At 58.8% G+C, this 12,822-nt stretch overlaps 1 protein-coding gene across 1 annotated transcript in view; it reads right to left on the bottom strand.

Annotated features, from left to right (window-relative positions):
* Nucleotides 1-2,992: 2,992 nt before the first annotated feature.
* Nucleotides 2,993-12,822, bottom strand: part of RUSF1 (RUS family member 1) — a 34,608-nt gene continuing 24,778 nt past the window's right edge. Inside the window, exons 11-15 of the mRNA XM_069881635.1 lie at nt 10,100-10,157; nt 8,718-8,788; nt 7,403-7,564; nt 6,284-6,361; nt 2,993-4,688 (exon numbers count right to left, since the gene is read on the bottom strand). Of these exons, the coding sequence (XP_069737736.1) occupies nt 4,570-4,688; nt 6,284-6,361; nt 7,403-7,564; nt 8,718-8,788; nt 10,100-10,157 (488 nt within the window). The 3' untranslated portion in view covers nt 2,993-4,569. The remainder of the gene's footprint in view (nt 4,689-6,283; nt 6,362-7,402; nt 7,565-8,717; nt 8,789-10,099; nt 10,158-12,822) is intronic.

Here is a 12,822-nt window from a genome sequence, read left to right on the forward strand (position 1 = left end):
GGCCCCAAAATCAAGAGTTCTGGCCCCCCAAGGAGGGTTCTGGCCCCAAAATTTGTTGTTCTGGCCCCCCAAATGGGAGGTTTTTCCCAAAATTTGTGTTCTGAGCCCCAAAATGAGAGATCTGGGCCTGAAAACTCAGCGTTCTGGCCCTAATAATCAGAGTTCTGGCCCCAAAAATTGGGGCTTTCGCCCTAAAATGGGAGTTTTGGTCCCAAAAATGGTGTTTTCTACCCAAAAATCAGTGTTCTGGCCCCAAAAATCAGTGTTCTGGGCCCAAAAATTGGTGTTCTGGCCTTAAAAAAGTGCTCTGGGCCCAAAAATCAGTGTTCTGGCCCCAAAAATGAGTGTTCTGGACCCAAAAATGAGTGTTCTGGACCCAAAAATTGGTGTTCTGGCCTTAAAAAGGTGCTCTGGGACCAAAAATCATTGTTTCTGGTCCTAAAAATGAGTGTTCTGGCCCCAAAATCATTGTTCTAGCTCCAAAAATCAGTGTTCTGGACCCCAAAATTGGTGTTTTGGCCTTTAAAAAGCGCTCTGGCCCTAAAAATCAGGGTTCTGGCCCCTAAAAAAGTGTTCTGGCTCCAAAAATTAGTGTTCTAGCCCCAAAAATCCGAGTTCTGGCCCCAAAAATTGGTGCTCTTGCCCTAAAATGGGTGGTTTGGGACCAAAATTCGTGTTTTCTACCCAAAAAAAGTGTTCTGGCTCTGAAAATCAGTGTCCTGGCGCGAAAAATGAGTGTTCTGGACCCAAAAATAATTGTTCTGGGCCCAAAAATCAGTGTTCTGGCCCCAAAAATCAGTGTTCTGACCCCTAAAAAGTGTTCTGGGCCCAAAAATCATGGTTGCAGCCCCAAAAATCAGTGTTGGGAACCCAAAAATGAGTGTTCTGGACCCAAAAATTGGTGTTCTGGCCTTAAAAAAGTGCTGTGGCCCCAAAAATCATTGTTTCTGGCCCTAAAAATCAGTGTTCTGGCCCTAAAAATCAGTGTTCTGGTCCCAAAAATCGGTCTTTTGGTCTCAAAAATGAGGGTTCTGACCCCAAAAATCTGAGTTCTGGCCCCAAAAATTGGTGCTCTGACCCCAAAAAGGGGGTTCTGGCCCCAAAATCAAGAGTTCTGGCCCCCCAAGGAGGGTTCTGGCCCCAAAATTTGTTGTTCTGGCCCCCCAAATGGGAGGTTTTTCCCAAAATTTGTGTTCTGAGCCCCAAAATGAGAGATCTGGGCCTGAAAACTCAGCGTTCTGGCCCTAATAATCAGAGTTCCGGCCCCAAAAATTGGGGCTTTCACCCTAAAATGGGTGTTTTGGTCCCCAAAATGGTGTTTTCTACCCAAAAATCAGTGTTCTGGCCCCAAAAATCAGTGTTCTGGGCCCAAAAATTGGTGTTCTGGCCTTAAAAAAGTGCTCTGGGCCCAAAAATCAGTGTTTCTGGCACGAAAAATGAGTGTTCTGGACCCAAAAATCAGTGTTCTGGACCCAAAAATTGGTGTTCTGGCCTTAAAAAAGTGCTCTGGGCCCAAAATCATTCTTTCTGGCTCTAAAAATGAGTGTTCTGGCCCCAAAATGAGTGTTCTGGCCCCAAAAATCAGTGTTCTGGGCCCAAAAATGAGTGTTCTGGCATGGAAAATGAGTGTTCTGGACCAAAAAATGAGAGATCTGGACCCAAAAAGTGGTGTTCTGGCCTTAAGAAAGTGCTCTGGGCCCAAAAATCAGTGTTCTGGCCCTAAAAATGAGTGTTCTGGCCCTTAAAAAAGTGTTCTGGACCCAAAAATGAGTGTTCTGGCCCCCAAAATCTGAGTTCTGGGGACAAAAATTGGTGCTCTGACCCCAAAAAGGGGGTTCTGGCCCCAAAATCAAGAGTTCTGGCCCCCCAAGGAGGGTTCTGGCCCCAAAAATTGTTGTTCTGGGCCCCCAAATGGGAGGTTTTTCCCAAAATTTGTGTTCTGAGCCCCAAAATGAGAGATCTGGGCCTGAAAACTCAGCGTTCTGGCCCTAATAATCAGAGCTCTGGCCCCAAAAATTGGGGCTTTCACCCTAAAATGGGTGTTTTGGTCCCAAAATTGGTGTTTTCAACCCAAAACAAAGTGTTCTGGCCCTAAAAATCAGTGTTCCGGACCTAAAAATTGGTGTTCTGGCCTCAAAAAAGTGCTCTGGGCCCAAAAAATCATTGTTTCTGGCCCCAAAATGAGTGTTCTGGACCCAAAAATCAGTGTTCTGGACCCAAAAATCAGTGTTCTGGCCTTAAAAGAGTGCTCTGGGCCCAAAAATCATTGTTTCTGGCTCTAAAAAAGACTGTTCTGGCCCCAAAATGAGTGTTTTGGCCCTAAAAATGAGTGTTCTGGACCCAAAAATGAGTGTTCTGGACCCAAAAATCAGTGTTCTGGACCAAAAAATGAGAGATTTGGACCCAAAAATTGGTGTTCTGGCCTTAAAAATGTGCTCTGGGCCCAAAAATCATTGTTCTGGCCCTAAAAATGAGTGTTCTGGCCCCTAAAAAAGTGTTCTGGACCCAAAAATGAGTGTTCTGGACCCAAAAATTGGTGTTCTGGCCCCAAAATGATTGTTCTGGCCCCAAAATTCAGTGTTCTGGACCCAAAAAAGTGCTCTGGGCCCAAAAATCATTGTTCTGGCCCCAAAAATGAGTGTTCTGGCCCCAAAAATGAGTGTTCTGGCCCCAAAAATCATTGTTCTGGCCCCAAAAATCATTGTTCTGGCCCCAAAAATGAGTGTTCTGGCCCCAAAATTAGTGTTCTAGCCCCAAAAATCATTGTTCTGGCCCCAAAAATGAGTGTTCTGGCCCCAAAAATTAGACTTTTATCCCCAGAAATTGTTGTTCTGCCCTCGAAAATGGGTGTTTTTTTCTTAAAATCAGTGTTCTGGCCCCAAAATGAGTGTTTTCAGCCCCAAAAATTGGTGTTTTGGCCCCAAAATCAGTGTTGTGGTCCCAGAATTGGTGTTTTCTACCCCCAAATTCAACAGATTTCACCAAAAATTCATCAATTTTAAAAAAAAATTCAATATTTATTACAAAATAAGGCAATTCCCTCAATTTGCCCCGATTTCCCCTCAAAATGATCCAAAATAAAAAGCAAAATCAAGCGATTTCCTTCAAATCCCCACATTGCAATAAAAAAAATTTGAAAATTCCATTCAAAATTAACCATGTTCCCCAAAAGGCAAAAAATTCCCCCCCCAAATGCTCCAAATTTTAAAAAAAAACAATTTTCCACACAAAATTCTACCCAAAATGTTCCAAATACCCCAAATTCACCTGAAATTTCCCAGATTTCCCTGAAATCATCCAAAATTCTCCAAAATCATTCAAAATTTCCCCAAATTCATCCAAAATTCCCCAAAATCATTCAAAATTTCCCCAAATTCATCCAAAATTCCCACAAATTATCCCAAATTTTCCCCCAATTCCACCCAAAAGGCTCCAAAGTTCTCCAAATTCACCCAAATTTCCCCAATTCATCAGAAATTTCCCAGATTTCCCTTCAATTCATCAAAAAGTTAAAAATATCCCCCACGTTCACCCAAAATGCTCCAAATTAATCTGAAAATTCCCAAATTTTGTCCAAATTCATCCAAAAATGTCCAATTTTTTCCCAAATTCCACCCAAAATGCCCCAAATTTCCATTCATTCATTTCAAGTTTCCCAAATTTCCTCCAATTTTCCAAAATTCCCCCAAATTTCCCTCAAACCCTCCCAAATTCATCCAAATTTCTTCCAAATTTCCAAAATTCCCCCAAATTTCCCTCAAACCCTCCCAAATTCATCCAGATTTTCCCAAATTTCCTCCAAATTTCCAAAATTTCCCTCAAATCCTCCCAAATTCATCCACATTTTCCCAAATTTCCTCCGAATTTCCAAAATGTCCCCAAAATTCCCCTCAAACCCTCCCAAATTCATCCAAATTTCCAAAATTTCACCCAAATTTCCCTCAAACCCTCCCAAATTCATCCAAATTTTCCCAAATTTCCTCTAAATTTCCAAAATTTCCCCCAAATTTCCCCTCAAACCCTCCCAAATTCATCCAAATTTCTTCCAAATTTCCAAAATTTCCTCAAAATTCCCCTCAAATCCTCCCAAATTCATCCAAATTTCCTCCGAATTTCCAAAATGTCCCCAAAATTCCTCTCAAACCCTCCCAAATTCATCTGAATTTTCCCAAATTTCCTCCAAATTTCCAAAATTTCCCCCAAATTCCCCTCAAACCCTCCCAAATTCATCCAAATTTCCTCCAAATTCCAAAATTTCCCCCAAATTTCCCTCAAATCTTCCCAAATTCATCCAAATTTCCTCCAAATTTCCCTCAAACCCTCCCAAATTCATCCAAATTTCCTCCAAATTTCCAAAATTTCCCCAAAATTCCCCTCAAACCCTCCCAAATTCATCCAAATTTCCTCCAAATTTCCAAAATTTCCCCCAAATTTCCCTCAAACCCTCCCAAATTCATCCAAATTTCTTCCAAATTTCCAAAATTTCCCCAAAATTCCCCTCAAATCCTCCCAAATTCATCCGAATTTTCCCAAATTTCCTCCAAATTTTCCCAGTTCCCCCCCCCCAGTTCATCTGGAGTCGTTCCCAGTTCTCCCAGTTGCCCCAGTTTGGGCTCGGGGCCAGCTCAGCCGCCACTCGTCGGGCGCCAGGAGCGGCCGCTCCACCTCCCAGCCGGCGGCCGACAGCGCTGCCCACAAACCAGCACCTCACACCAGTGCTCCCAGTCCCCCCCAGTCCCTCCCAGTCCCCCCAGTGCCCCCCAGTCCTCCCCAGTGCCTCCCAGTGCCCCCCAGTGCCTCCCAGTGCCCCCCAGTCCCTCCCAGTAACCCCCTCCCAGTGCCTCCCAGTGCCTCCCAGTCTTCCCAGTGCCTCCCAGTCCCCCCCAGTGCCTCCCAGTGCCCCCCAGTCCCTCCCAGTAACCCCCTCCCAGTGCTCCCAGTGCCTCCCAGTCTTCCCAGTCCCTCCCAGTCCCCACCAGTGCCTCCCAGTGCCCCCCAGTCCCTCCCAGTAACCCCCTACCAGTGCTCCCAGTGCCTCCCAGTCCCTCCCAGTAACCCCCTCCCAGTGCTCCCAGTGCCTCCCAGTCCCCCCCACAGCCTCCCAGTGCCCCCCAGTCCCTCCCAGTAACCCCCTCCCAGTGCTCCCAGTCCCTCCCAGTCTTCCCAGTGCCTCCCAGTGCCCCCCAGTCCCTCCCAGTAACCCCCTCCCAGTGCTCCCAGTGCCTCCCAGTGCCCCCCAGTCCCTCCCAGTAACCCCCTCCCAGTGCTCCCAGTGCCTCCCAGTGCCCCCCAGTCCCTCCCAGTAACCCCCTCCCAGTGCTCCCAGTCCCTCCCAGTGCCTCCCAGTGCCCCCCAGTCCCTCCCAGTAACCCCCTCCCAGTGCTCCCAGTGCCTCCCAGTCTTCCCAGTCCCTCCCAGTCCCCACCAGTGCCTCCCAGTGCCCCCCAGTCCCTCCCAGTCCCCCCCACAGCCTCCCAGTGCCCCCCAGTCCCTCCCAGTAACCCCCTCCCAGTGCTCCCAGTGCCTCCCAGTCCCCACCAGTGCCTCCCAGACCCTCCCAGTCCCCCCCACAGCCTCCCAGTGCCCCCCAGTCCCTCCCAGTAAACCCCTCCCAGTGTTCCTCAATCATTCCAGTCCCTCCCAGTGCTCCCAGTAACCCCCTCCCACTGCTCCCACTGCCTCCCAGTCCACTCCAGTTGCCTCCAGTCCCCTCCCAGTGCCCCCAGTAACCCCCTCCCACTGCCCCCAGTGCCTCCCAGTGCACTCCAGTCGCCCCCAGTCCCCTCCCAGAGCTCCCAGTAATCCCCTCCCACTGCTCCCAGTGCCCCCCAGTACCTCCCAGGCCACTCCTGTTGCCCCCAGTCCCTCCCAGACCCCCTCCCAGTGCCTCCCAGTGCACTCCAGTCGCCCCCAGTCCCTCCCAGTACTCCCAGTAACCCCCTCCCACTGCTCCCAGTGCCCCCCAGTACCTCCCAGGCCACTCCTGTTGCCCCCAGTCCCTCCCAGACGCCCTCCCAGTGCCTCCCAGTTCACTCCAGTGGCCCCCAGTCCCTCCCAGACCCCCTCCCAGTGCCTCCCAGTTCACTCCAGTTGCCCCCAGTCCCCTCCCAGTGCCTCCCAGGCCACTCCTGTTGCCCCCAGTCCCTCCCAGACCCCCTCCCAGTGTCCCCCAGGCCACTCCTGTTGCCCCCAGTCCCCTCCCAGTGCCTCCCAGTCCACTCCTGTTGCCCCCAGTCCCTCCCAGTCCCCTCCCAGTGCCTCCCAGTGCTCCCAGTGCGCTCACCGCCCAGCAGGACCGGCCCCAGCTCCCCCCACACTCTCGTCGTCTCGGCCAGAGCCGCCCACGGCACCGAGCCCCGGGCTGCCAGCAACCAGTACAAACCAGTATAAACCAGTACAGACCAGTGCAAACCAGTACAAACCAGTGCACACCAGTGCACACACGTGCTCCCCAAGCCGTTCCCAGTCACTCCACCCCCAGTGCCTCCCAGTAACCCCCTCCCAGTGCCTCCCAGTCCCCTCCCAGTGCCTCCCAGTTCCCTCCCAGTCCCCTCCCAGTGCTTCCCAGTGCCTCCCAGTGATTCCCAGTGCCTCCCAGTTCCCTCCCAGTCCCTTCCAGTGCCAGCCAGTCCCCTCCCAGTGCTTCCCAATCCCCTCCCAGTGCCTCCCAATCCCCTCCCAGTCCCTCCCAGTGCTTCCCAATCCCCTCCCAGTCCCTCCCAGTCCCTCCCAATCCCCTCCCAGTCCCTCCCAATCCCCTCCCAGTCCCTCCCAATCCCCTCCCAGTCCCTCCCAATCCCCTCCCAATCCCTCCCAGTCCCTCCCAGTCCCCTCCCAACCCCCTCCCAGTGCCTCCCAGTCCCCTCCCAGTCCCTCCCAGTCCCTCCCAGTCCCTCCCAATCCCCTCCCAGTCCCTCCCAGTCCCCTCCCAGTCCCCTTCCAGTCCCCTCCCAGTCCCTCCCAGTCCCTCCAATCCCCTCCCAGTCCCTCCCAGTGCCTCCCAGTCCCCTCCCAGTCCCTTCCAATCCCCTCCCAGTGCCTCCCAATCCCCTCCCAGTGCCTCCCAATCCCCTCCCAGTGCCTCCCAGTCCCCTCCCAGTCCCTCCCAGTCCCCTCCCAGTCACTCTCAGTCCCTCCAATCCCCTCCCAGTGCCTCCCAGTCCCCTCCCAGTGCCTCCCAGTCCCCTCCCAGTCCCTCCCAATCACCTCTCAGTCCCTCCCAGTCCCTCCCAGTGCCTCCCAGTCCCTCCAATCCCCTCCCAGTGCCTCCCAGTCCCTCCCAATCCCCTCCCAGTCCCTCCCAATCCCCTCCCAGTCCCTCCCAATCCCCTCCCAGTCCCTCCCAATCCCCTCCCAGTCCCTCCCAGTCCCCCCCAGTGCCCCCCAGTGCCCCCCAGCTCACGGCAGCGGCGCAGGGTGTCCTGGATGGGTCTCAGCCGTGTCCCCGCGGGGGCTCCGGGGGGCAGCGAGGGCCCCAGCAGCTCCTCGAGCAGCAGCGTCTGCGCCAGCGCCCGCAGCGACGCCTCGGGGGGCGCCCCGGCCCGCAGCCCCACCCCCACCCAGCCTGGGATTGGGGGGGCACCGGGGTCACCCCAATATCTGGGGACCCCCCCGAGCCCTCCCTGAGCCTCACAGACCCCCCTGAGCCCCCCAAACCCCCCCCAAACCTCTCTGCCCCCCCCAAACCTCCCACCCAGCCTGGGATTGGGGGGGCACCGGGGTCACCCCAATATCTGGGGACCCCCCCGAACCCCCCCTGAGCCTCACAGACCCCCCTGAGCCCCCCAAAACCCCCCCAAACCCCTCTGCCCCCCCAAAACCTCCCACCCGTCCTGGAATTTGGGGGGGGCACCGGGGTCACCCCAATATCTGGGGACCCCCCCGAGCCCTCCCTGAGCCTCACAGACCCCCCTGAGCCCCCCAAAACCCCCCTGCCCCCCCAAACTTTCCCCCCCAACAGCTCCACCCCCACCCAGCCTGGAATCTGGGGGGACATGGGGGTCACCCCAATATCTGGGGACCCCCCCGAACCCCCCCTGAGCCTCACAGACCCCCCTGAGCCCCCCAAATCCCCCCCAAACCCCTCTGCCCCCCGCCAAACCTCCCACCCAGCCTGGGATTTGGGGGGGGCACCGGGGTCACCCCAATATCTGGGGACCCCCCCGAACCCTCCCTGAGCCTCAGAGACCCCCCTGAGCCCCCCAAACCCCCTCAAACCCCTCTGCCCCCCCCAAACCTCCCACCCAGCCTGGGTTTGGGGGGGCACCGGGGTCACCCCAATATCTGGGGACCCCCCCGAGCCCTCCCTGAGCCTCATAGACCCCCCTGAGCCCCCCAAAACCCCCTCCAACCCCTCTGCCCCCCCCAAATCTTGGGGTCCCCCCAAACCCCTGACCCCCCCCCCCCCCCCGCAAACCCCAGGGTCCCCCAAAAACCCTGTTTCCCCCCAAAAATCTTGGGGTCCCCCCCAAATCCCTGTTTCCCCCTTAAAGCTCGGAGCCCCCCCAGATGTCGGGGACCCCCCTAGATATTGGGGACCCCCCCTAGATGTTGGGGTGTCCCCCCGAAACCCCTGAGTCCCCCCCTTTAATCCCTGGAACCCCCCAAATCTTGGGGTCCCCCCCAAATCCCTGGTTCCCCCTTAAACTCGGACCCCCCCTAGATGTTGGGGACCCCCCCTAGATATTGGGGTGCCCCCCCAGATGTTGGGGTCCCACCTTGCCAGGGCTTCAGGACGATGATATAATCCTCGGTCCCACATTCCAGAGCTTTCCGGAACTCGGCTTCGCTGGGGGGGGGACCCCAAAAATCATCAGGGGACCCCAAAACCTCATTAACCCCCCTAAAATAAACCCTCATTTGCCCCCCAAACCTCTCTGACCCCCCCAAAAAAAAAAACTTGGGGTCCCCCCCAAAACCTCATTAACCCCCCAAACTCTGGTGCACCCCAAAAAATTGGGGTCCCCCTAAACCCCTCTGACCCCCCCAAACCCCTCTGACCCCCTCAAACTTGGGTTCCCCCCCAAAACTTGGGGTCCCCCCAAACCCCTCTGACCCCCCCAAAAATTCTTGGGGTCCCCCCAAACCCCATTTCCCCTCCAGATTCTGGTGCCCCCCCCCACACTTGGGGTCCCCCAAACCTTGTACCCCCAAAACTTGGGGTCCCCCAAACCCCTCTGACCTCCCTAAACCCCTCCGAACCCCCCAAAAAATCTTGGGGTCCCCCCAAACCCCATTTCCCCTCCAGATTCTGGTGCCCCCCAAAACTTGGGGTCCCCCCCAAACCCCTCTGACCCCCCCAAAAAATCTTGGGGTCCCCCCAAACCCCTCTGACCCCCCCAAAAATTCTTGGGGCCCCCCCAAACCCCATTTCCCCTCCAGATTCTGGTGCCCCCCCCACACTGCGGGTCCCCCAAACCTTGTACCCCCAAAACTTGGGGTCCCCCCAAACCCCTCTGAACCCCCCAAAATTCTTGGGGTCCCCCAAACCTTGTACCCCCAAACTTGGGGTCCCCCCAAACCCCTCAGACCCCCCCAAACGCCTCTGAACCCCCCAAAAAAAAACTTGGGGTCCCCCCCAAACCCCATTTCCCCCCCCGAACTCTGCTGCCCCCCAAAACTTGGGGTCCCCACAAACCCCTCTGACTCACTCAAACTTGGGGTCCCCCCCAAAAACCTTGGGGTCCCCCCAAACCCCTCTGACCCCCCAAAACTTGGGGTCCCCCAAAACCTTGTCCCCCCCCCAAACTTGGGGTTCCCCCAAACCCCTCTGACCCCCCCAAACTCCTCAGACCCCCCTCAAAAATTCTTGGGGTCCCCCCCAAACCCCAATTCCCCTCCAGATTCTGGTGCCCCCCCCAAACTTGGGGTCCCCCAAACCCCTCTGACCCCCCAAAAAATCTTGGGGTCCCCCCCAAACCCCTCTGACCCCCCCAAACCCCTCTGACCCCCCCAGAAAATCTTGAGGTCCCCCCCAAACCCCTCTGACCCCCCCAAACCCCTCTGACCCCCCCAAAAACTCTTGGGGTCCCCCCCAAACCCCTCTGACCCCCCCAAAAACTCGGGGTCCCCCCCAAAAAAAACTTGGGGTCCCCCCCACCTCTGGACCAGGAGGTGCAGGGGGGCCCCGAGGTGGATGCGGAGGCGGGAGCCGAAACCTGGGGGGGCACTGGGGTCACTGGGGGACACTGGGGGGACACTGGGGGGACACTGGGGGGACTGGGGGACACTGGGGGACACTGGGGGGCACTGGGGGGCACTGGGGGGCACTGGGGGCACTGGGGGACACTGGGGGGACACTGGGGGGTCACTGGGGGGTCACTGGGGGGACACTGGGGGGACACTGGGGGACACTGGGGGGACACTGGGGGACACTGGGGGCACTGGGGGGCACTGGGGGGCACTGGGGGGACACTGGGGGGGCACTGGGGGGACACTGGGGGGACACTGGGGGACACTGGGGGGACACTGGGGGATACTGGGGGATACTGGGGGATACTGGGGGGACACTGGGGGACACTGGGGGGACACTGGGGGGACACTGGGGGGACACTGGGGGGCACTGGGGGGACACTGGGGGGACACTGGGGGGGCACTGGGGGGACACTGGGAGGCACTGGGGGGACACTGGGGGGACACTGGGGGGCACTGGGGGACACTGGGGGACACTGGGGGGACTGGGGGACACTGGGGGGACACTGGGGGACACTGGGGGGACACTGGGGGGACTGGGGGGACACTGGGGGATACTGGGGGATACTGGGGGGACACTGGGGGACACTGGGGGGACACTGGGGGGACACTGGGGGACACTGGGGGGACACTGGGGGGACTGGGGGGACACTGGGGGATACTGGGGGATACTGGGGGGACACTGGGGGACACTGGGGGGACACTGGGGGGACACTGGGGGGCACTGGGGGGACACTGGGGGACACTGGGGGACACTGGGGGGACACTGGGGGACACTGGGGGGACTGGGGGACACTGGGGGGACACTGGGGGGACACTGGGGGATACTGGGGGATACTGGGGGGACACTGGGGGGACACTGGGGGGACACTGGGGGGACTGGGGGGACACTGGGGGATACTGGGGGATACTGGGGGGACACTGGGGGACACTGGGGGGACACTGGGGGGACACTGGGGGACACTGGGGGGACACTGGGGGGACACTGGGGGACACTGGGGGGCACTGGGGGGACTGGGGGGACACTGGGGGACACTGGGGGGACACTGGGGGGCACTGGGGGGACACTGGGGGTCACTGGGGGCACTGGGGGGACACTGGGGGGACACTGGGGGTCACTGGGGGGACACTGGGGGGACACTGGGAGGCACTGGGGGACACTGGGGGGGCACTGGGGGGACTGGGGGGACACTGGGGGACACTGGGGGACACTGGGGGGACACTGGGGGGACACTGGGGGTCACTGGGGGCACTGGGGGGACACTGGGGGACACTGGGGGGACACTGGGGGGACACTGGGGGACACTGGGGGGACACTGGGGGACACTGGGGGCACTGGGGGGCACTGGGGGGCACTGGGGGGACACTGGGGGGGCACTGGGGGGACACTGGGGGGACACTGGGGGCACTGGGGGGACACTGGGGGATACTGGGGGATACTGGGGGGACACTGGGAGGCACTGGGGGGACACTGGGGGGACACTGGGGGGCACTGGGAGGCACTGGGGGGACACTGGGGGGACACTGGGGGGCACTGGGGGGACACTGGGGGGTCACTGGGGGGACACTGGGGGGACACTGGGGGGACACTGGGGGGTCACTGGGGGGTCACTGGGGGCACTGGGGGACACTGGGGGACACTGGGGGATACTGGGGGATACTGGGGGACACTGGGGGGACACTGGGGGATACTGGGGGGGCACTGGGGGACACTGGGGGACACTGGGGGACACTGGGGGATACTGGGGGATACTGGGGGACACTGGGGGGACACTGGGGGATACTGGGGGGAACTGGGGGACACTGGGGGGACACTGGGGGGACACTGGGGGGACTGGGGGACACTGGGGGGCACTGGGGGGACACTGGGGGGACACTGGGGGGGCACTGGGGGGACTGGGGGATACTGGGGGATACTGGGGGGACACTGGGGGATACTGGGGGATACTGGGGGGACACTGGGGGGACACTGGGGGATACTGGGGGGACACTGGGGGGACACTGGGGGGACACTGGGGGGACACTGGGAGGCACTGGGGGACACTGGGGGGACACTGGGGGCACTGGGGGATACTGGGGGATACTGGGGGATACTGGGGGGACACTGGGGGGACACTGGGAGGCACTGGGGGACACTGGGGGACACTGGGGGGACTGGGGGACACTGGGGGACACTGGGGGGACACTGGGGGGACACTGGGGGGACACTGGGGGACACTGGGAGGCACTGGGGGGACACTGGGAGGCACTGGGGGACACTGGGGGATACTGGGAGGCACTGGGGGGACACTGGGGGGACACTGGGGGATACTGGGGGGACACTGGGGGGACACTGGGGGGACACTGGGGGATACTGGGGGGACACTGGGGGACACTGGGGGATACTGGGGGATACTGGGGGATACTGGGAGGCACTGGGGGGACACTGGGGGATACTGGGGGACACTGGGGGGACACTGGGGGGACACTGGGAGGCACTGGGGGACACTGGGGGACACTGGGGGACACTGGGGGGACTGGGGGACACTGGGGGGACACTGGGGGGACACTGGGGGACACTGGGAGGCACTGGGGGGACACTGGGGGTACTGGGAGGCACTGGGGGACACTGGGGGACACTGGGGGGACACT

Source organism: Phaenicophaeus curvirostris, unplaced genomic scaffold (assembly GCF_032191515.1).
Source record: "Phaenicophaeus curvirostris isolate KB17595 unplaced genomic scaffold, BPBGC_Pcur_1.0 scaffold_55, whole genome shotgun sequence".
NCBI classification, from domain to species: Eukaryota; Metazoa; Chordata; class Aves; order Cuculiformes; family Cuculidae; genus Phaenicophaeus; species Phaenicophaeus curvirostris.